General features: G+C 40.2%; 1 protein-coding gene across 1 annotated transcript in view; it reads right to left on the reverse strand.

Moving 5' to 3' along the window:
• Positions 1-206: 206 nt before the first annotated feature.
• The window catches only part of amd1 (adenosylmethionine decarboxylase 1), a 32,526-nt gene continuing 10,061 nt past the window's right edge, over positions 207-22,671 (reverse strand). Inside the window, exons 2-9 of the mRNA XM_041805068.1 lie at positions 16,636-16,722; positions 13,284-13,410; positions 12,647-12,749; positions 12,033-12,075; positions 8,580-8,724; positions 8,397-8,489; positions 5,504-5,659; positions 207-5,405 (exon numbers count right to left, since the gene is read on the reverse strand). Of these exons, the coding sequence (XP_041661002.1) occupies positions 5,262-5,405; positions 5,504-5,659; positions 8,397-8,489; positions 8,580-8,724; positions 12,033-12,075; positions 12,647-12,749; positions 13,284-13,410; positions 16,636-16,722 (898 nt within the window). The 3' untranslated portion in view covers positions 207-5,261. The remainder of the gene's footprint in view (positions 5,406-5,503; positions 5,660-8,396; positions 8,490-8,579; positions 8,725-12,032; positions 12,076-12,646; positions 12,750-13,283; positions 13,411-16,635; positions 16,723-22,671) is intronic.

Below are 22,671 nucleotides of genomic sequence, written 5' to 3' on the forward strand. Positions count from 1 at the left end.
AAACAGAATCTCATAACAGCCAGCACAGATGGAGTTTTCTTCTTGTTCTGACAGACTTTCGTGTTTGTCAAACCTTTATTTTTATCTCTGAAGGTCTCCATTGTTGACGTCCTTTTTATCTTTTGTGCTTTGACTCTACCTACAAATCCCCGTCTGTTTCTCCTAAACGAACAAAGACTCCAAATAAAGAACACAGCGGTTGCACAGATAAGTATTTTTTATTGAAGCATCAAGCTCGTAGCACAGATATATTTAGCACATCTTGACCATCCAAAGAACAGCAAAAGAAAGAATTAGAACAGCAAAGTTTCTCCGTCAGTACATCCTGATACATCCTGCAACTGCACCCTCGCTCTCACCCGGGGAAGGCGTTCACTTTCTCTTCCTTTCAGATGATTCAGAGAGAAAGAGGAAGTGAAAGAAGTCATAAAAAAACACAACATGATTTATTTTGAAAAGGTAACCATCCCTTAACCCCAGAACACACAAAATAAAACATTTGGACAAAAAGGGGAAGATAAACAAGAGAATATTGGTCCGCAGCAAAAATACAAAATCTTTTTTTTTGTATAAAATTCTCTTACCATTCAACTGCAAAAATGCATTTTGAGTTCACTGTATAAAAAAATAAAATATAGCAATGATGCACACCACTAAGGCTAAAAGGAACCTGATCAAGAACAGTTTGAGTTAAACTGCTACAAGTGTTTAACAGATTAAACCCCCTACTGTGTGGATTCAGAGTAAAAGGACCCAGAACAATCACGGTGGCGAGGACGGGGCAGTTCACGTGAGAGCAGAGATTGGTCCTCAGGAAAAGAATGAAACCACTCCAAAACGCCATGGCAGACAAGCTAGAGGGAAACTATTCCAGTGTCAACATCTTCACTGCATGTTCTCACGTGAACTGTTCCGCCGAGCTCGCCAAGTGCCTCAGGTGATAAAAGCACACCGCTACACTTCCTGATGCAATCATCGCAGATATTACTGAACAACTGACTGTACTGCACAGCAGGGCTGAAAGCAGGTCCTGAACCAACCGGGTCAAAGTTCAAACTGCAATCTCTGGCTGGAGAAGAGTCGGGAACACTCACGTGACGACGGGCGGAGAGGACAAACCTTTTTTACGATTTTTACATGAAGTAATAAATAAGGAACCAAAAGGCGGGCTACACACCAGGCGAGTTTAGGCAGGATTCTCCCCTTAAATGGTCCGGGGAATGTTCTGACTGGAGGCTTGGTGCAACTGATCACATCTAATCTATCAAGTTAGAACCTCCGTGATCTGGATCATCTGGATGTTTGTTTTTTTAGAAATCCAGATCAGGCTGCCTCTGATCAAATATCAGCTACAGCCAACGAGAGCGGGCAGACCGAGAAGTGTTTATAGCTCATAATTTTGGCAGCAAAAGAAGGTGTCATATTTACGCCCCTGGTGACATTTCACCACAAAATCAACACCACAGAAGCACAAAGGTGGGGCAGATGTTCCCCTTTCTGTTCAGACTTCAGAAGTGGTGATAGAGGCATAAAAAACAAAAGTTATATCACAGCTCCCAGCATCAATAAGAGTCTCTAAATGAGCTTAAAGATGGGGGAGTTTATTTTTTTGCTAAAGCATTATAATGAAAAGGAAGACATCTGTATTCATCTTTCTTTTGAATTCATATTTGATTGTGAGTTTTTGTGAAACTTCATGTCTTTGGATTTGAATCGTCACCACAAACAGCTGGCGTGTGAACCGTCTAGCCCCTTCTTTCACATCTATCTGGGCTGGGACCAATCGCACAGCCGTTTCCTTGTGGCAAAAACTTTATGATGTGCTTTTATTTTGAAAAGGTCCTATATTAGGTCCATGCGGCCCCATTTTTAATCCAAAGTTGGTTATAATTGAAAATTTCAGGACATTTGGGTTTCAATTTGTCTGGCGTATATTTGGAGGATTATAACGTTACAAACTGACTGAAACGGTCCTCCTCTTTGGATTTCCTTTGCCTCAAACATTGATTTAAAGAACCGTCTAGTGTGTAACCAGCCCAACCTGCTTTCAGCACTCGTCCACAACTTGAAATAATGAAGGAAAAACTGAAAATAAATAAAAAATATATAATCCCCACCTACCCAAAAACACATCAGGATGCAGCAGTTGCAACTACAGCTGGTTAAACAAGAGGAAGGTGGAAGCACATTGACAAAAGGAGGAAGAGACGGCGCTACACTACACTGTCAAGCAACACGGCACTAGTAGTCACATGCACCATAGTGTCACAGGATTTTCCCCCTCGATGAACAAAGAGAAACAAACAAAAAGAAAAAACTGCTAGGGGAGTCACATTTTGGACTGATTCACTGCAAAAACTGTCTGGGCACAATAAATTTAATAAAACGGCAGTTTTATGCAGCGGTTACATGTGGAATGATCCGGGATCACCCTGGCATGCTCAGACCGGCGGGCCTCTATTGTGCGCTTACAGATTTCTGTATGGGGCGGAAAGAGACAGAGAGACGATGATATAATGTGGGAAGAAGAAAAATGCTTTGCTGGGCAACTAAGCAAAAAGTGTCTGATTCATTATTTCCCATTCAGAGCAGAGCTGGGGCGCAGCCAGCAGGGCCAGCTCTCGTCATGTCACGGTCTGACTCTGAGAGCTGGATAATGGCTGCTCTGTCATTGTGTGTCAGCTCCACGTGTGAGAGAGGGAAGAGGAGGGCGGGCACCCGTGTGCTCTCCTGGAGTCATACATTCAGCTCAAACTCAGTCCAGGCTGTTCTCCAAAGACGTGTACATTCAAAGATGGTGGACGGGGGTGATGGTAGGGGGGCTTTATACAGCCTGTGCTACATTCAATTTAACCAGCTCGTGTGTATGTGGAGGAGAAAATGGAGTGCTGAATATTACAGGAGCTTCTATAGGACGGAAGCTTCCTATAGATGCAGCGGGCTGCTGCAGTGACACAAAGTGCACACGTTGAATGTCTTCAATGATTCATAGAGAGACAGTTTAAAAGCCTGTCTTTTTGTCTTTAGGGAGACACGTGGACTGGGGGAGAGTCGACTTATATATAAACACATTTCACCTCTTTTGCTGCATTAACGCTGTTATAACCTTTTAACATCAGCGAGCTGCCAAAGTAGCATTAACATGAGATCGACGGGGGTTTGTCTATTATGTACTAAATTTTGGCGATGTTAGCTCAAATAAAATAGAATGAAGATTGCCTTTTTAAAATTATTTATTTAGTATTTTATTCCATTATTTATCCTTTTATCTATTTTACCCATTTTTTTATTTTGAGTAGTTTAGGTTGGGGGAAGAGATGTAAACCACATAGTCATCTGCGTATACATCTATTTTGGTCAGATACCACAGTTTATGAGCGCTTGTAACCAACTAAACATCTAAAGAAGAAAGTGAAATTAAGATTCATTTAGTATTTTAATAAATTAGATATAGTTTATTTATTAAATCTGCAATTTTTTTTTGTTTATAAATTAAAGCTGCCTTGATTGGTTACAGAGACATAAACCACACAGTCAACTGCGTATGCATCTATTTTAGTCAGATTCCCACAGTTTATAATCACTTGTAACCAACTTAACAAAGATTAATTTAATATTTTAATTAATCATTTATGGTTAATTATTAAATCTCTTCATTGTTTATACATTAAAGCTGCCTTTGTTGGTTACAGAGATATAAACCACAGTCATCTGCATATAGATCTATTCCCATCAGACAGTAGTTTGAAATCGTGTTTAACAAATTACATTGCCTACACGTCCATTTTTGGAAAAAAAAAATCACTGGCAACTATTCAAGGAAAATCTGAATTTATACCAGGATCTGAGTTTGTTAGCTTGATGCTAACATGCAATGGAAATGGGTATTAAATGGCTAAGAGATTTAGCATCTCACCTGGAAGTTTATTTTGAGAACAAGCTTTCTTATTTGAAAATACCAAGTACGACAGGTTGTTTATTCAACCACTTATGTAAAAATGTTCAGTAACTAGTGTGCTTTTTCTTCTTTATTTTAACAGTGGGTGGCAAACAGCTTTCAGATGCGCTACAGCCACCATGTGGTGGTATAACCACATTACAACCAGTTGATGGTAAAAATGTATGGGCAAAAATGGATAAACTGAGATAACAACCAAGTTAAACCTTTGTTTTTTTAAAATAAATGACGTTAAAGTACTTCAAAATCGCTGCCCCATCATTATGTAAACATAAGTCAGTTTCTAAAGTGTTAGATTTATTTTCCCCTTTTTGCCACACTGGCCAACACTCTGTAGTGAGGCTGATGTGAAGAATGGGTTTGTTATAACTAAGGTAATTAATGTTGTTGCCAAGTAGGACCTTTTGGTTGTACAGAATAATAGGTACAAAAAAATCTAAGTATGAAAAATGTTATATATATGGCAACTCTCCCGTTTATGATTGTCGAGGAGGAGCACAACTGAATGACGATGTTTGGAGGGATTTTGTAGAGCCCAGCAGAGCAGCAGATTCCTCTTTAGTGCCATTTCCATCACAAAGAGGCTGGAGACCTTTTATCCAATAGTGCGACATTAAACAGCAAGTATGGCGTTCATTTTTTAAATACGTGTCAACAAAGCAACGACGATTACAAAGGCCAAAAGCTTACAGTGACTTTTACATTCAATCAGACGTGAGACAAAAAGGTCAGCTGTCTTTTCGTACCATGATGTTTTTAAAGTGCACTCAGAAATTGGTAGCGATTCAGGAATACCAATTTTCCAAATTTGGAGAGCAAATTAGGTTTGAAATCATGGCTTAGCTCATAAAAAGGCGGGCGGATCTGAGCATGTCAGGGCCCTGGCCTAGTGCGGGCGGAAGCCTTGTCTGTGGGGGATGAGGGGGGACACCTGCAGGAAGGGACCGTCGTACTGGGCACAGGTGGACAGCCTCGAACAGAGCGTGTTTAATTCCTCTACATGCACTTCAAGATCACAGCAAGAGTGAGCTAGAATATCGAAACAGAGAAAAGAGCTTTCATGCAAGAGATCTAAGTCACAGGAACAACAATGCAAACAACTCAAACTGGAGGTTAAACTAGGGCTCGCGACTGCGTCAGCACCGGGACGATCTGAACAACGACAGCAGCAGCGGTGGGAAGGGGGGAGGAGGACGACGAAGGGGGAGGACGACAAGCTCTCTAGTGGGGGGAGAAGCCAGCCGCAGTGGGGGAGCCCAGAGCGGTCGCCTTTCTTTTTACGCCTCTTCTTCATCGTCGACCCTCAGCTCTGCTGGTTCTGCTGGCGGATCTGGGCGTAGCTTTGAAACACAAAATTGTAGTCGTTGAATTGAGCCAACTGGCGGTCGAGACGCTTGTAGCCCTCGAGCTTCTGGGCTGAAGAAAAGACACTGCGACATTTGGAGCTCTGCAGGGGCAAACAGAAGAGGGAAAAAGGTGTTTATTCAATGACTACTCCAATTTAAAACAACCCACATGAAAGCAAATGCTTGTTTTAAAATATACCTGATTGACAAAAAGCGTAGTCACAAATTTTCCTGGCTTGAACACCTCCACAACCTTCCTGATCAGATCATCATAGGATGTCTGGGAGAGGTTGGTTTCGAAGCTGACGTAGGAAAACTCGGGCTCCGGGGTGATGTGGATGGTCCAGTATGTTCCCTGTAGGAAGAAAGGTCATTCAGACATGCTTCATTTAGCTGGTTTCTCTTGTAGTTTCTAAACTTGGGCTTAAATAATTTGGACTCTAAATGGCTGAACAGTACATAGTTTTGGAATAGCTCCAGCAGATAGCATCAGTGAGCAGCAATTAAACAGGCAGCAGGGGGTATATTTAGGGCTGAACAATATACCATTTTTCTATTGCAATGGCAGGACATGTGAAGCTAGTCACATGACATTTGACATTATTCTGCCACTTCTGTGTTGTTCAATGGAAATGAAAAGTGACAGTTTTCTAATTTCTATGACTGATGCACAATAAAAGTCCATCTGGAATCATCAGCAGCAGTGAGAGAACTGAGCCCTGTATCTGTGTGTCTGCAGAATGAAAAAACGTGCAGGCTGCAGGTGACGCTGCTGCAGTCACAGATACGCCGGCATGACACTCGAGGTAGACACGCACATCGCTGAACCCTGCACTCCAATGCCAATCATACTTCTTGCAGTTCAATGCACTGCTCCCCAGCTCATAGACTTCCACTGAAAGTATAATGGATGTCTATTTTCCTGCAGTTTAATTGAAATTTATGCAGTTGTAATTTAGAAAAAAGGTCAAACCATGTGTGTGTTGTGAAGACGACACTGACAGGAGGTATCCTGATAGGTAAGAGAATGAAGTGCATTTTATCCTAAACTTCACATAAACACAGAAAAGAGGAGTTTGGATTAAAACCACACAGTCAGCGCTATGTGAAGATCAACAAGGATGTCTACTTTTGTTTTAAAGAAAGGAAACTGTTATCAAAGTTTGCTGCAAAGTGACAAGTATGTTACACCTCAAACGATGTGTTGCAAACATCGTGCAGAACTTGACCTTGCAGAAAATTGTGCTAATCAACGTTAGATAACGACTGCTAAAATTTTAATTTATTTTCCTACAGTTATTTGTCTGATTGTCAAAGCCAACCAAAATGAACACATGAATGTTAACATTGGCTAAGCCGTTGCCAAGGGCTGATGTTGAGCTTGTGTATTCCCGCTATCAGCAGCACCACAACCACAGCAGCGCAAATGTTCCTCTGATGTTTATGTAACGGCTAAAGTTGGGAGTGAGAATCACAGGTCTCTCGACACAGCGTTATTTTAGTTATTTAGAGGTTAAACTCACAGGGCCGATCATTAACCTGACAAGCCAGATGGATTTGTTTCACTCATCCATCTGGTAAACCTCCCATAGATGGTGTTTGGGAAAGGGCAGAGCCTTTGAAAAAAAACTTGGAGGGTGATTGGATGAGTGTTCTGTGTGTCACATCTTTACGGGCCAATCAGAGCAACAAAACATGTGACGTAGCCGCTACCGAGGTGTAAACTCCATAAATTACCGCATAATGCAAACCATGGCAACTGTAGACATGTCAGTATACCACTTTTGTCGTTTTTGAAAAGAAGAATTGTCATCAAGTTCTGATAAAACTGGCACTTTAGCAGCATCCACACTAATGTCTTCTGCCATAATTGCACTGGCATGTTGTCACTGCTTGCTTACGTCACAACGCCACTGTGCCCGAAAGTACTGCCCCTCATCACTGGTTGGTCTTGTCACTTTCTAACCACACCCAATCTGTTCAGATGGGAGCTTTGCAAGATGAATTCACCAGTGAGAAACACGCAAACAAGCAAATCCATCTGCTTTGCAAGGTTAGTGAATCATATCATCTAAACGTAACTTTGAACTTTGATAAAAGTGGTGAGTGATGTTTCTGTAGCTCATTAACAAACAATGTTTGTTAAGTTTAAGAAGTAATGTGGTGAGAACTGCCCACCTTTACTCCTCCCCCTGATAAGTTAGCACCAGTAATGCCTTACTAACCCCCAACACTGACGACCTGACTGGTTGTTCCAGGATTTGAGAAATGATAAAAAATAATTATAGAAAGGATTAACGGAGAAGGAAAAACTACTGTGTAATTACAACAACCTTTGCTCTGTGTTCAAGCAGATTAAAAATGTGTGATGCATGAGGAAAATGCTCTCTGATTGGTTTGAATTTCTTGCAGGGAAATCCCAAAAAGTAATGAAAGACTTGCCAACTCCTGCCTGGCTCTAGCTGCTCCAAAGACACCTCACAATTTCAAAATACACAGACGACTACACAGACTGATGTTGGCTCTGCTCAACAGGATTTATTATTCTGAAATTTATCCCTGTACATGCACTTTGAAACTGAGGCACAACTGTTGCTGGAAAATAAGACATTGATGTACTGGAGTCTCAGAAGGGGCTTATCAAGGCAGCTGAGGAGAAAGTACACAATAATCCTCCTGAACCACAACCTGCTCATCCAACTAGATAGCTTCTGATGACAGAAGAATTATAAGTTCAAATGGATATGGGAGCTGGTTTTAGCGGAAAGGTATGTACTCAAAAGAACAAAAGCTCTTCAGATGCACAACTGATTAGCACGCAAAATGCCCTAACATCTGATCTGGGCAGAGCGACTACAGACACGTCTCAGTGAGAGAACTTCATCAGTGCTTGGACTAAAATAGCCCAGTGCTTCCTGCAGTAGGTCGGATCACTATAATATCTCTGATGACTGACAGCCTTTACTCAAACACAAAAAACCTTCACTAAACTGGCAAACAGACAGATTTCTTTTAACTAAATCAGACCCGTTAGCTGTGAAAAACCCTAAACAGTGGTAGAACAATGAACTTGATAAAGAATAAATACTCACGTCAGCCTTCATTCCATTCATTGAGTATCCACAAGGGTTGAACATTGTGGCATCAATCACAGAACCTGGTATCAGGTCACGAATTCCACTCATCTGCAACAAGAGAAGAAGAAAACAGTCAACTTTAACCCCCCAAAACAAGATGAGACAAATGTCACGTGTGGATGGAGAGGATTTACTTACACGAGTGACATCACTTGCAGAAACACCATCTTTCATATAGAACTGGTCCATAATGGCTGGATCGAGGTCGCTCATCAGAACTTCCAGCGTCTGATCCGCATGCTTGTTCTCCCAGTACTCTGGTAAGTCCAGGGTGAACAGGTACCTGTGGGCCAGAGGGAATTAAGAGCTATCAGACACTGTAAAGACTCATTGTCCTAAGTAAATCTTTCCATTCAAATCTCCCAATGATATTCATTCATATGCAAAAATACACTTTTTCGGGCTTTTCTAACAAAAACATGTGTCCCTGGCCTGTCCACAACCCCCCAAGAATCAGAAGTATCCATTCCCTCCCTCCCTCCCTCCCTCCCGCCCTCTCTTTCTCCAGAAAATGTGTGCTGAAACAAGCAGTTCTCAGATTTTCCCCTCATGATGTCATGTGGGGAGTTAGCCCCACCCCCAGGTTTGGTTGGCCCTCCCTGCTTGGAATAAAGTCCTACCCTCCCTACTTCCAGTAAGCTACATCCATTTCCTAAGAGGGGCGGAGTCAGACAGTTCATTAACATTTAAAGCTACAGACACAGAAACAGCTTGTTCTGAGCAGGGCTGATATAGAGGGTTTCTTTCTTTTTTTTTAAATTTTACATACAAAAATCAAATACCGGACCTTTTTTTTTTTTTTTTTTTCCAGAAACAAACTTCACAGGCATGTTTTGGGGACGTCTGAGACCAATATAAACTTGTCCTAAAAGGGTAAAACATGTGACCTTCAAATCAATATTTATAATCCCTCCACCAAGCTAACAAGCTACCCCAATATTTTCAACAATCAGACATTGGATTCAACACAAAAACAGCATCAGAAAAGGAACTATGCATCCCACAATCCACTGCAACTTATTCATCTTTAATCTAGCATTTGTATTGTTAACAATAATAATAATAATAATGTTATGATATCATGTAGTTTCTATTTTGGATTGGATAGTGCTTTGTATAGTGTATTCACCTTAATCCATGATGCCTGGGGGTAATTCCAGGTCTGACATCTGGTGCCTCATTGAATAAGGAACCGACACTTTCTGTGCCAACAATATGCTAGTCCCAATTATCCCATCAATTCAGAGATTTAAATGTGTCATCAGTTATGCCTCAAACAGGATACCGTTACTGTTACTTTTCCAACTACTGTTGAGGGATTGGCTGGGATATGAAGACATGGCCTCTGGTAGCACACACTTCTGTATTTAGCCACCTGTATCATCCTTGTATCAGTATTTACATTGTAATAAGGTTGTTTCTATGTTGCAATCGGAGGAAGGTCACAAGCTTATTTCCTTTAAGCAGATGTAGAGCCCAGTCAGAGCTTTAACATCTCATCACCACACCTCAGTTAAGTTTCAGTGTTTTGTTCTTTAAAGCAGGGATTCTCAACATTGGGGTCGAGACCTTATTTGGGGTCGAGAGACACAGAGAGGGGCTCCAGATACCTTAAAAAAAAACTAAAAATATTTTTTAAATAATACTGTTGCCACTTACACCAATTTTGCCTAATTTTACCCCGTTTTCATCACTTTTCCCACCAATGTTATCATTTTAACACATTTTTGCGACTTAAAACCCATTTTTTGTCAATTTTAAACCCTTTCCACCTCTTTTTTTCTTCCTGTTTTTGCCACTTTTGAACCGAATCTTGCCACTCTCTGCTTATTATTGGCTCTGTTGACACATTATTGCCACTATTAACCCCTTGTACCACTTTTTAAGCCACATTTCCCAATTTGATATGCTCATTTTAGCTAGTTACTGACTTTTTCAGCCTCAGCTAACCCTTTTTGCCAGCATATATAAATTTTCATCCTGTTTCACCAAATTTCCACCTATTTTTGCCACTTTAACGCCATTTCAGCCACTTTTGAATCCCCTTTTACCACTTCATATGCCAATTTTTGGCATTTCTAACCCATTTGTACTTCTTTTAAAATCCAATTTCACCCCCTTTCCCACCATTTCTTGCCATTATTAACCATTTTAGCTATTTTAATGTATTTTAATCCTGTTTTTAACAAAAGGATTTACATCTTAAGAGAGGGCTACTTACTACACAAATGAATTAAAATTTGTGTCTTTGATAAGAGTGGTTATTATTCAGGTTAAATATAAAATACTAGAGCTTAACTTTACAAAGGACCATGATTTTACTGGCCCCCAGTTTGGCTGGGCTTATAAGAACTGCACAGAAACACCAAGCTAACAAGGCTTCCCAGTGTCCTTTTCAAAACAAGCTTAGTTAAAGCTCAGCATAAATAATATATTTAGGATTTTTATGGATGCTTGAGAAAGATGACCAAACATTTTAGTTGGCGGAAAAACCAGGAAGGATGCAAGAGGTGCTACAACTGTGCAAGGACATTTTAGAAAATTCATACTTGATGCATTCATTTCTTTAAATTGCATAACCTGCGTGCAGATCTGTTAAGCTGCAGCGGTGTCTCCCTGCATGCACAGTGATGTAAAATAAGTCTACCATATGTCTCATTTACCTTTTTATGGTTCTTCTATAATTTTCAGTCCATAGCAAACTCTTTTTTTCTATAGTGTCATAATCTCTGACCTGCCAGATGTTTCTTATTCTTTCCAAATAAAAGCAGGTCTTACCCTTAGCTAAAGACAAGAACTCAAAATGAAACAAAAACGGTTTAAAACGCAAAATGGTGAAATGTCAAAATGCAGATTTATTGCCATTAAAGAAATTCTGTTATTAATCGGAATTCAAAAAAATAACTTTTTGACGGTCCTAGTTAAAACTCAGCAACCTTAAACACAACTTAGTCCAATATTAGACTTAAAATTAGAGCAGTCTTTTAAATTGAGGGTGGATTCTTTCTAAAACAGCCACTGTTGGTGCTTAGCCACAGAGAGATGTGTCTTATCTCTCTACTACTGATGTGATTATGACTGGACCTTCTAAAGATACAGTGGAGGTAAATAAAGTATGCCGTATACTGTAATTAAACAGCTGGCTGCTGAAGTTTGCAGGGCTGTTGCACATTTTCATGGTAGTAGTGAGCTCCACCAATCAGAGATGTCACTGTGGGGCTCTAGGATTGTGGATAGTGTAGTTTATACTCCTGAGATAGTCTACAAACCCTGTTTGTCTTAAAACCAGGGTGCTACAGGTACATATACATCAATCCACACTCCAGTAGTTCATGGCTGAGTCTACCTTAGATGGTGTGACATTATGGCTGATAATCAAATCCACTATGGAGAAAATAATGGCATTATTTCTTCTGGAATCAAAGTGTTGGGCTTTGTTTAGAGAGTGATGAAAGATCACTTAAACATCTTCAGTATAAAAGCAAAAAAGGGAACCGTTTAGACAAACTTCCTTCCAAAATTTTATATTTTATCATATCCTGCTCATGATCTTGATAATACGGGAAGTTCCCACAGTCATGTGTTGCTCACCAGCAGTCAGAGTTCAAACGTCCCATGCAGTAGGCTGCACCATCTGAAAGAAGGAAACAGGAGGTTAGCTTCTTTAGCTGTCCTTATGATTATTACTGATGTACAACATGGTCAAAATGTGACTTTGGTGGGTGTTATCAGTCAAAAGAATGTCTTCAGCCTTTCACACTACAAAAGAGGAGATAGAGCAACCTTGAAAAGCTGAAACAAACTGCACAAATTCTGCAGTTTCTTTTAAGAGAAGAAATAAGAAAGACAAAACAAAAGAAGCAGATGGCATTATTGGTTGATTGCACATTATTGCCATGTCATGGTCACAAAGTTCCCAGCCCTTGCGGGTTTGAGATACCACCGCATTGGTCCAACAATTCTATTCATTACAAGCCATTTGAAAGTTCATGACCATTTTACAGCTCAGCATTAGACAGACTTTTCTGCTGTTTCCCTTTGCAGATAAAATCTGCAAAGGGAAACAGCCAAATAAAACTCTTTCATAATCTTTCACACAGAAAATCATCATTAATAGATGACATATTCCTGACACTACATCCCTCAAATCATTCTAAGTGGAACAATTAAGTTCCTGAGCGTAGCTGTGTTATCACTGCACTTACTTGGGAAAATCTGGCTTAGAAAGTCCACTTCCTCCTGGAAGTTTCGATGAGGGAACTCTTGATGGGATGGTTTCATGAAGTTCTTACGGGAGTAGAAGAAATTCTGCAAACAGAAGCAAACAAAAACATGAGTATGAACAGCACCAGGCAAGGGAGTCAGGGAGTAACAGCGAGTAACACTTTGTTTACTGTAAAATCTGGATTATAAATTGTACTGGTATATAAGACACGGTCTGATTTTGGGGGTTCCTCAGAGGGATAAAGGGTTGAACTGTCTTCCCATTTGTCCCTTTTTTACGTACAGCAAAATCAATAACAAGCAGAACTTTTAGGGTTTTGACTGAATGATGGAGAAAAGATGATAAAAAGCAGCACTGCCCGCCTGGTCTGCATCACTAAGCATCACAGCACATGTTCAACAGCATAGTGGCTGTTTACAGTAAACAACGGATAGGGTCAAACGGTCAATCAGGGCTGTATGGTGCATTTTATACTGGCATATTGGTCACACTGGTGTGTGGGACTTAGATACTTTATGAGAGTAAAATACAGAATCAACAGTGCATCCTATACTCCAGATTTTATGGTATGCAAAGACAACGCTATGTTTTTAACATCAACACGATTGCTGTCATACCTCGATGGCATCAAAACCGCAGTACTCCCTGGCGAGTTCCAGCAGAGGCACCAGTGCTTGCAGTAAGAGGGTGGTTCCGCATGTCTTCAAAATGAAACGTCTCTTGGAGACAAACATGCTACTCTCACTGCGGAGAAAAACAGAAATGAGACAAGAGTGAGAACATGCTTGAATTACCGCAGGTCCACTGAGCCTAAACAAGAAGAGTTATATAAGACAGGGAGGAACACATCTGTGCTCAACAGGTGAGTTTGGTTTCCAAGAACTCCGAGAACTACTCCTGTACTGTAACCCCCGGCCATTAGTAAACATTTTATTGCAGGACCATGAAGTTGCTCTAGTAGATTAAAACAGTCACATAGTTGTGAAATCATACTCATAGAATTCTCAAAGTTGGCACCTAGATAAAGCAGCTGGACATCGGTTTACTGCTGCACTTAGACATCTCAACACCGACCCAGAAGTCAAACAGCATAAACGTTGTGTATAGTAGAGGTTATGCTGTTGTCTGCTTTCTGATTTAGTCCTAAGCTAGGGGCATGTGTGCATTATATTTGTAGTAAAAGTTCAATAAAATCTACATAGATGTTAAATTTCTTAATTTATAACCAGTTAGCTGCTTGCTAACCTGTTAGCACAGTCATCTGTGACTAGATCCAATAAACAGCTTGGGGAAATTGATTTCCCCCTAGTGCTAGTATACTGGGACAAGGTTAAAGGGTCTAATGGAGTAAAAACTGAAGCTTGACTTGCCCTACAAATTTTATCCCTTTAGAAGAAAACATATTTGCTCAGGTCAGATTATTTTTGAGAAGTTTTTAACCTGATAAGCCAGATAAACCATTGCATGGGTTATTTCTTTATCCATTTGGCATAAACCCATGGACAGTGTTTGGAAAGTTTTGACACAGCATGACGTGATGATGGCAAGCCCCTCACAAAGCATTCTGGGAAAATAATTTGGCCATAAGTATTCAAGCTTGTGGCGATAAATGATGGAAAATGCACCTAAAAATGGAGGAAAAGATGCTCAATATCAGATCTACCAGGCTGCATTCAAGCTCAAAAATCCACCAAAAGTCACAAAAGTCCCAGGCTAGCTAGAGTTGCTTCTGTAAGGGCTATGAAGGCATGGATAAAATATATGAAATGGCACAACTAACTTCAGGAGGAAAAAAAAGTTAAGCTATAATTCATGATTCTAAAGTTATCTGACTTTAACTAACTCCTGTCACTTCTTGTTGTATACAACAATACGGTGCATAGACACATGTACTCGTCTGAAAATGTGAGTTTTGTTGTTGACGTCTCGGAAGCATTTCTGATACTGGTATTGGAATCTGAACAATTTAAGTCTTTTTCTTTATTCATCATCATTCCTTTTCAGGTCTGAACTACATTTAAATATCAATAATGGTATCAACTAAAATTAATCTGTAAATATCAGCATATCGGCACATATCCAATATTGTACATCCCTTATATTCATACAGTAGTTGACATATTGGTAGCAAATATCAGCAAAAATGTTTATATATGCCAATACAGAGTGCCAATTAGATCATGCATCCTTATTGAGAAGGGCAGAACAATAAAAAACTCAGAGGGTGATTGGACAAATGCTCTGCCTATCACATTTATTATAGGCCAGTAAGAGCCAGGGAGATGCAAGATTCTGCACCATCAGTAGGGCCTATTTCAATATGAAATAGTTGTATTAAAGGAAATAAAACTAGTATCTTGCAACACATTTCAGGCTAATGAAATATTGCACCTTCAGCAAGTTTAAAACACAATGCCATATTGCCATTCAGTCTAAATTTCGATTAATTACTCCCCATTAGTTGAGAACAAGAAAAAAAAAACTCTTTTCCACCTAGAAAAGCTTTCAGTGCTGTTCTCTGCTCTTCTTTTAATAAAGAAATATTATCTAGCTCTGATAAAACTGCTGCTATAGCTGCATCCATGCTCATCTCTTCCCCCGCCACCATTGTTTACAAGCTTGCAGTCACTTCAACTAAACCCCGCCCCTAGCTCCAGCCATTCTTAGATTGGGATCAAGCATCAGCTTTGCAAGGTTATAGCCGTTTCATTGCTCAAAGCTACCAAACTCCACTGAAAAAACATGAATTTTATCTTCAGAACCTTGGAGTCTCCAGCAGCCTCTGTCAAATCAACATGTTATTTAAGGTTAAACTGCTGTTTTAATCACTGGAGTCTGGCTGTTATAAAAGGAGTTGTGTAACCTCTGTTTTGTGTTAAACAATCTAAGCCCATCATCAGTAAAACAAGCATTTCTGGTGTTTGTAGTCAGATCAGTGATGTCGTTACACTTCCACTCGTGGAGAACCATGTGCATACAAAGTTCTGTTTCCCCAACAGATCACACAAGTTTTTCATTAAGATAACACACACGTGCAATAAAATACGGCTGAGGTTTACAAATACCTCAATCACCCTTAAGGCAATTCCGTCTGAATCAAACACAACAGGGGCTTACATAACCCTTGACACCACAACGCCAACCAAAGTATTTTCTTTATTTGATTTGACTTGCCATGCAGAAGCACTTTGCGTAAAAAAATTCTTTCACAGCTAAATCAGGATTGTGATATAACACTCTGGCTTGTGGTGAATCACAACCAGCTAGTGTCAGAGCAATTTAAAGGATTGGTGAACAACAAGTATGTTCAACGACATGTCTCCATGAGAAAAGGCACAAATAATAGCGGTCACATTTCTGCACTTAACTGTGGTAAAAATCCCTCTTGCACATGACCGAAGCATTATTAAGTAATGTGTGATATTACATAATAACTACAGTGAGACAAATTACTATTTCAATAGATTCAGAGCGGCAAAAGACTTTATAATTTCAGAAGACACTGAAATTCATTGTTGGCCCATGAGAAGAAAGCTTCATGTAAAACACCATGCCTTTTATTTTCAACATGATGTAAAACACACACACACTCATCTTTCTATTCATGCAACACCTCTAATGTTGGGAGATGCCAGTTTAGTTTCTTTGCATCTTTCGGTCTGCTACACTACAAAGAGTGAAAATGACTTAGAGTGAGTAAGATATTGAGCTGTGAGAAGAAGGAGAAATTCAGACATGTATGAAGCTGATGAAGAGCGATGTTCCCCAGAGAGATAGGTGGATATAACTTCTCTCGTGGCTGAGGTGTGCAGCAGCATGCCCACTATGTTCCTACAGCTCTGTAGATCTCATAACCCAGGACCGTTCTGTCAATAGCAAGCAGCTTACAGGTCACCGCCGTCTAATCCTGCTTCTAAATCAGTAAGAAAACAAGAGGACACACATTGAGAGGACAGACGCAGCACTCACCTGAGTATATAAGCATCCTGCTTGTCAGACTTTGTCACACTTATGATCAAACAATGCACATTCTCCAAAAGTTTGTCCCACTCAAACCTGGAGAGGAAGAGAAAAAGAAAACAGCAACAGTTAGCATTTTTCATCAGTTTGAACAGAAGAGATTGAAAAGAGAACATTCAAACCATGTAAATTACATATTTTTTAGGGCTGGGCTATATGGGCAAGAGTGTTTTTTACCTGAATGACAAACACAATAAATATGCATCCCTATGCATCCAACAGTGATTTGATTTAGTGTAAAATAAACCCAATCTTCCCATCAAAAACTGCAGACAAACTCCTCGTCTAAATTGCACAAAAACATTGGCAACATTTCTGTGTATTGAGTTTGAGTAAATGTTATTTACTTTCATAACCTTCGTGTTTCAAAATGACAACATTTCCATTATTTCAATGATGGATGTGATTTAAAGCATAGACATTTGTGGGGCGTTAAGATAAGGCACTGCCTTTTTGGTCCGTGCCTGAGCACCATTACTTCTCCGCCCCTCTCCCTTATCTTTATTTGTAAGCAGTAAAATGCCTCGCTAAATACCAGTTTTGGTCAAAACTGAACAAGAACAAATCACTAATATTTAAAATGCATTAAGAAGAAGCGTAGTTTTTCATTTTAGTCCCTCATCTTAATTTTCTTTCAGTAAAATGACCCACTGAGTATCTGCTCTAAATCAATCAAGAACAGCCAAGATTCAAGGTGCATTAAAAGAAGTATATTTCTTTTTTCCAGTCTGGTTTTCAACCATCAAATCATTTTTACATTAGGCCTTACTGATCTGCACCATGCCCAAACATGAGTACTCCCCCTCCCCTATCTCAACTTTGAAGCTGTAAAACTTCTCAAAGGTATCAGCGTTGATCTGAATCCACCATGATTTAAAATGCTATAAAAGAGGTGGATATCTGCATTTCAGTCTGGTTTTCAACCTTCAAAAAGGTAATTTTTACAACAGCTACAATAGATCTGCATGATGCCCGAGCATGATTACTCCCTCACAAGCAAATCTTAATTTCTAAAGCATTAAAATGTCTCTTTAAGCACAAGTTTTGCATCAAAAGAAGAGTATTTGTGCTTTCCAGTCGGGTTTCCAACCATCAGTAAGGGCGTTTCACATTAGGCATGATTGTTGCGTACTGTGCCTGAGTGTGATTGCTCCCCCTTTTTTTGTCTCTATTGGGTCTGTTTCAAATTTGTGACCTTGTTCCGTGCTCGAGCAGAGCTGCACATGTGCACAGTGATACATAAGGTGGCGGTAGGCATGTAGGTGGTTTGCAAACCCATCAAGAGGAGACAAGCAGAAAACCTATTTGCAACATTTGTTTTGACTTTGAACCGAGAACCGGTTCCCATTGAGAACCGGTTCCAATCGGCTCAATCCATTGACATTATTTACATTTAATCTCAACGTTTCCCTTATCGATGCCTCACCTCCGCGTGCTATAAAAAACAGGCTTTGCTTGTGAAAGTCAGCTGAACAGAGAAGCTGAGAAAAAAAAAACATATATTGGGCTATACTGTATCCCCACAAGGTGTTAAAAAACACATTTTTACGAGCACTTGTCAGCGTGCATGCATACGCACAACAAGAGGGGCGCACGCCTCTCGAGCACTTCATCTAATCCTTTATCAAAATGCTTCGAGTCTAAAATAAAACAGGTTTATACGGAGACATTTACAGGAGCAGGAGAAGTGAATTAAGTAAAACAGGTCAAATCAGGGCAGGGGATCAAATTAAGTTTCTCCTTTTTCTCTTTCAAAGACACAGACGTGCGCTCTTTCCTCCCTCCCCTCCTCTTCCTCTCCCAGAGGTAAAATGAGAAGTCATAATCCTTATCTAATATCATAGAATCTGGGAATGTGAAGCAGTTTATGTGAGCTTTTAAACAGAAAAGGATTGGAATTTGATATTATTTATGTCCGCGTTGTGCTTCAATGGCGAGCTCCGTCTTGCCGAGTGTTTACTTCCATTTCATAAAAAGTTACAGAATACTTTAGTGCATAAAATGACCAACAAGCAGTGAATAATTTCATCTATACTTCACATTAAATGAGTTTTTAAAAACCCTCAGTGGTTTCTGTTGTACCTGGCATGCCTGCAGCAGGACGCGTAATTATTTGTCATCACTGATTACAGCCAGAAAGAAGAATGAGAGCGTTTTTAAACTCATGTCGTCTTAGATCACATTGGAGCCAGTGGTGCAAGTCTAACAGTTTGACTTTAGAGAAGACCTTTCCGCTGTGCCAGAACTGTACCCGTGCTGTGCAAGGCACTGACACGAGTATCTGTGCGCGGTCTATATGTGAGTGTTCCTCCTTTGCAATACTGTCCCGACATCATTAACATGAGTTCAGTAATCACTTTTAAAGCGTGTTCATACACAGGCATTGGTGCTGTGGGTGGAAAAATATATATATCCTTTAGGAATTTATTATTAATGTGCACTTATCCAACAGCACCATCTTCATTATGGTAATAAAGTAACAGTGTGGCTATTTTAATACCCCAGGATACAGTATTACTGTATTACCACTACTTTCAAGTGAACTGTCACAAACACAGACTAAAGTGGTCAAAAGTATGGCATCGTTTCTCCAAAAATGATGCACAAGGTGCACTGATGTCTAATGCATGACATTAATCTTTTTGTCCAATAACTGTTAATTTTGCAGGAGTTCAATTTATTTTGATACTCCAGAGATCTAGAATCCAGAGATAAGTCTTATATTTGTTTTAAGGTTTTGTCTTTTAAAGAAAATGAGCAGCAGTACTGTATTCTAATTCAAGTTCACAGAATAAAGCTGCTGAGAGCAGTTTGTTTTAACTAAGACATATCCAATAAAAAAGGATTTTTTTGTATATTTTAGCATGTTGTCCTCCCAAACACTTGATGTTGAACATTTTCAGCAATCCAAAAAATAATTAACAGGAAGGAATTGATAAAGAATTTAATTGATAAGAAGAATCGATAACGGCATCACTATTGATAAAATCTTATCAATTCCCACCCCTACACAGGTCCCAATATGAAACCACCCTTAAAGGGTTGGAAAATGGATGAATCTTTGATTTTTGATAATTAGAAAAAAATCCTCCAGTATTGAGTGTTTAGGAGTTCTATTTGTCTTCTCCTTTCTTCCATCTCAATCTATCATTATATCATAAAACTTTGTGTATTTCCCAGCCCTGCATATTTTATTTTCATTTGCCATCACAGAGACGGAGGTATTTCTTTTGTGGAAGTGATGGTCTTTGAGGGATTATCATAAAACAGCAAGCATAAATCTGACATGGATATGAAATACACTGTTCTGTAGTTTGTTTATTGAGCTGCAACGATGCATGCATTCATCGGGGCTGAAAAAGGCCAGAGGAAGGATTATTAAAACAAAAGACAGTGTTTTTGTCAAACTGGCGGAGAATCAGTCCAAAGCGACAGGATAAAAATGGTGCTCGGTGGTGAAAAGCTCCTTGAATAATTCCCACTTTTGAATCGTTGCTGAGCAAACTAAAAAAAAACACCCCACAGGCACAGGCAGCGCTCTCCTCAACAACAGGAAGACTGCTTCTGCCTCCTCCCCGTCCCCCTCCCCCTCCCACCACAACCACCACTCAAAGACAGCCGCAGTGCAAAAAGCAGCTGCGTCACATTCTCACTACAACCTCACAAGAGCAGCCTGGACCCATTCAGAGCGTCCAGCAGGAAGCCCAGCACAGCCTGGGCGAGTAGAGAAAGAGCGCGAGGAGGGCAACCAGCGCTCAAAGGGGAATTTACCAGCAGCCTAATGTTACATAGTTCACCCCGCGGGAGAGATGGAACGGGGCCGCGTGAATCGACAGCCTTTTCTGGGGGTACCTCTGAGCCAGAAAGGTGCCTCAGTGACTAACCAGACTGTCAGCGCCACTCGTGTGCTTGGCAGTGACAGCTCTGGACTCCACATTAAGGCATTTACTGCCTGACCAGTCCCTCAGGAAGCTTCTCATTCATCTGCTTTACACCTTTAAATCTGAATACAAGCTAAAGAAGAGGAAACTGTGGGGAAGAAAACCCTAAATATTATAGAAAAAGGTCACAGATTCTTCCTCTATCTCTTAGGCTTCAGAACCTTCACTACATATAAGCCAAATCTGATAAAAGAGGCCTGCTGCTTTAACCCAGGAACTCTTAAGTTAGCTAAAAACCGCAGGGCTTTTGAAATATGTGACCAAATTTTGACAATTCACAGCATTTCAAGGCTTTAGAGGACCTAAATTCTCAAATAAACAGTCATAGTTTTACCAAAAGCGGCTGCAAGAAAGGAAGAATGATTCTTCCAACACCAAAATGATCCTATATTATTAATTTGAAGATATACAGTATTAAAATACACCAAATTTCCAACAAACTATGTCTGTTTAGTGAAAGAAGTGCATTAGAGAGGAATAAATCCATAGAAAAATGCAGGCAAACTCCTGAACATGATGCTTGCAAAAAAAACCCACATTAACTTATTTGTATAATTTCAGGCTTATTAACGCTTCGTTTGAACTAATCCACTGAAGGTAGGCCAGGGCCATATGGGTTTGAAATATATCACAGCATTTTTTTTTTGGCCCATTATGGTATTATATCAAGATATTACAAAATTAGTAAAGATAGTGCAGTTAAATGCATATTCAGGTGCTGCAACCCCCATGTCCCCCTGAAAACAAGCCCATCATGATGTACTCAAGTCATACCTGAGCATACGATCTGTATTTTTATTAAGATTCTGTGTTCACTTCCTTCTAACTGTACCTATTGTTTGTGTTTTGTCTCTACCCTGCTAAGGGGTTAGGCTGCTACTGACCAGGGTTCAAAGCTGTTTCTCCAGCCACAGCACACTTCTGACTCGTCGTGAACTTAAAACAAGTGGTTCACGAGTAAAAATGCACCTTTAAAAAGTTGTTTTAAGTGTTCCGAGATGAACTGCTGCAGCGCTGGGCTCAAGACAAATCAAAACAAGCCAATGCAGCACACAGCTTGTTTCAAAACCCTAAACAAGCTGACAGGGCCGCTGTGCAAAGTCAGCACACTCGCTGCACGTTGCTGCTATTACAGCCGTCAAACTTGCAGAGGAAAGAGCCCAGGTTTCACTCCTCCACTGTGGTTAATTATAACGACATGAGTGGGTGACGCTGAGTTAGGTTATGCAGCCACAAATTTTAGAGCTGCTTTGCTGCACCACAGCCTGGATCTCTGATTCATGGACTCAAAGCAAGTGAGTCATGAGGAAAAACACCTTTTAAACCGTTGTTTCACAGTCATAAGATGACTGGGCTCAAGATAAAACAAGGGGAGCCAATGCAGCACACAGCTTGTGCTTGTGTTAAAACCTAACCCTGTGCAAAGTGATCACACTCGCTGTATGTTGCTGCTATTACAGCCATCAAACTTGCAGAGGTAAGAAGACACCTTTCACCGGTCACCTGTGCTTAAATGCATGAGTGGATGGTGATCAGTCGGTACCCAGCTGCTTGCAATAGAGCAACACAGGAGGATGACTGGATTGAGCTGTCACATATCACTGCTACATTGATGGAGACAGCGGTTTTAGCTTGCGTGTAAACCACAACACAGCCCATGTATTCAAACCAGTGATGACAGTTCCACCTCATAGATCAAAATAGTGCTAACCCATGCTGCTCCTACAAGATGCTATCAGTGTTATCAGGCCACTGTTGTTTGCATTGGATTAGAGAGCATTACCACAGCATGGCAGTGACCTTTAAGCTCAGCTAAAGTGACCTCTAGGGAGGTCTAGGGACCGGGACTGTGGGCCTGACCTGACAGAAAACATTAATAGTTAGTTTAACTGACTGTTAGGTGATCAGATTTTAGCCATTAAACGGCTAATGAGGTGCATCCATAATCAAAATAACAGGCCTTCTGAGAAAACTGGAAAATCCATGGAAATGTCTCTAGAAGGATGAGAGTCAGCTCCCTCTCTGGCCTTTGGTCATGTGCTTA

Source organism: Cheilinus undulatus, linkage group 14, assembly GCF_018320785.1.
Source record: "Cheilinus undulatus linkage group 14, ASM1832078v1, whole genome shotgun sequence".
In the NCBI taxonomy this organism is placed as follows: Eukaryota; Metazoa; Chordata; class Actinopteri; order Labriformes; family Labridae; genus Cheilinus; species Cheilinus undulatus.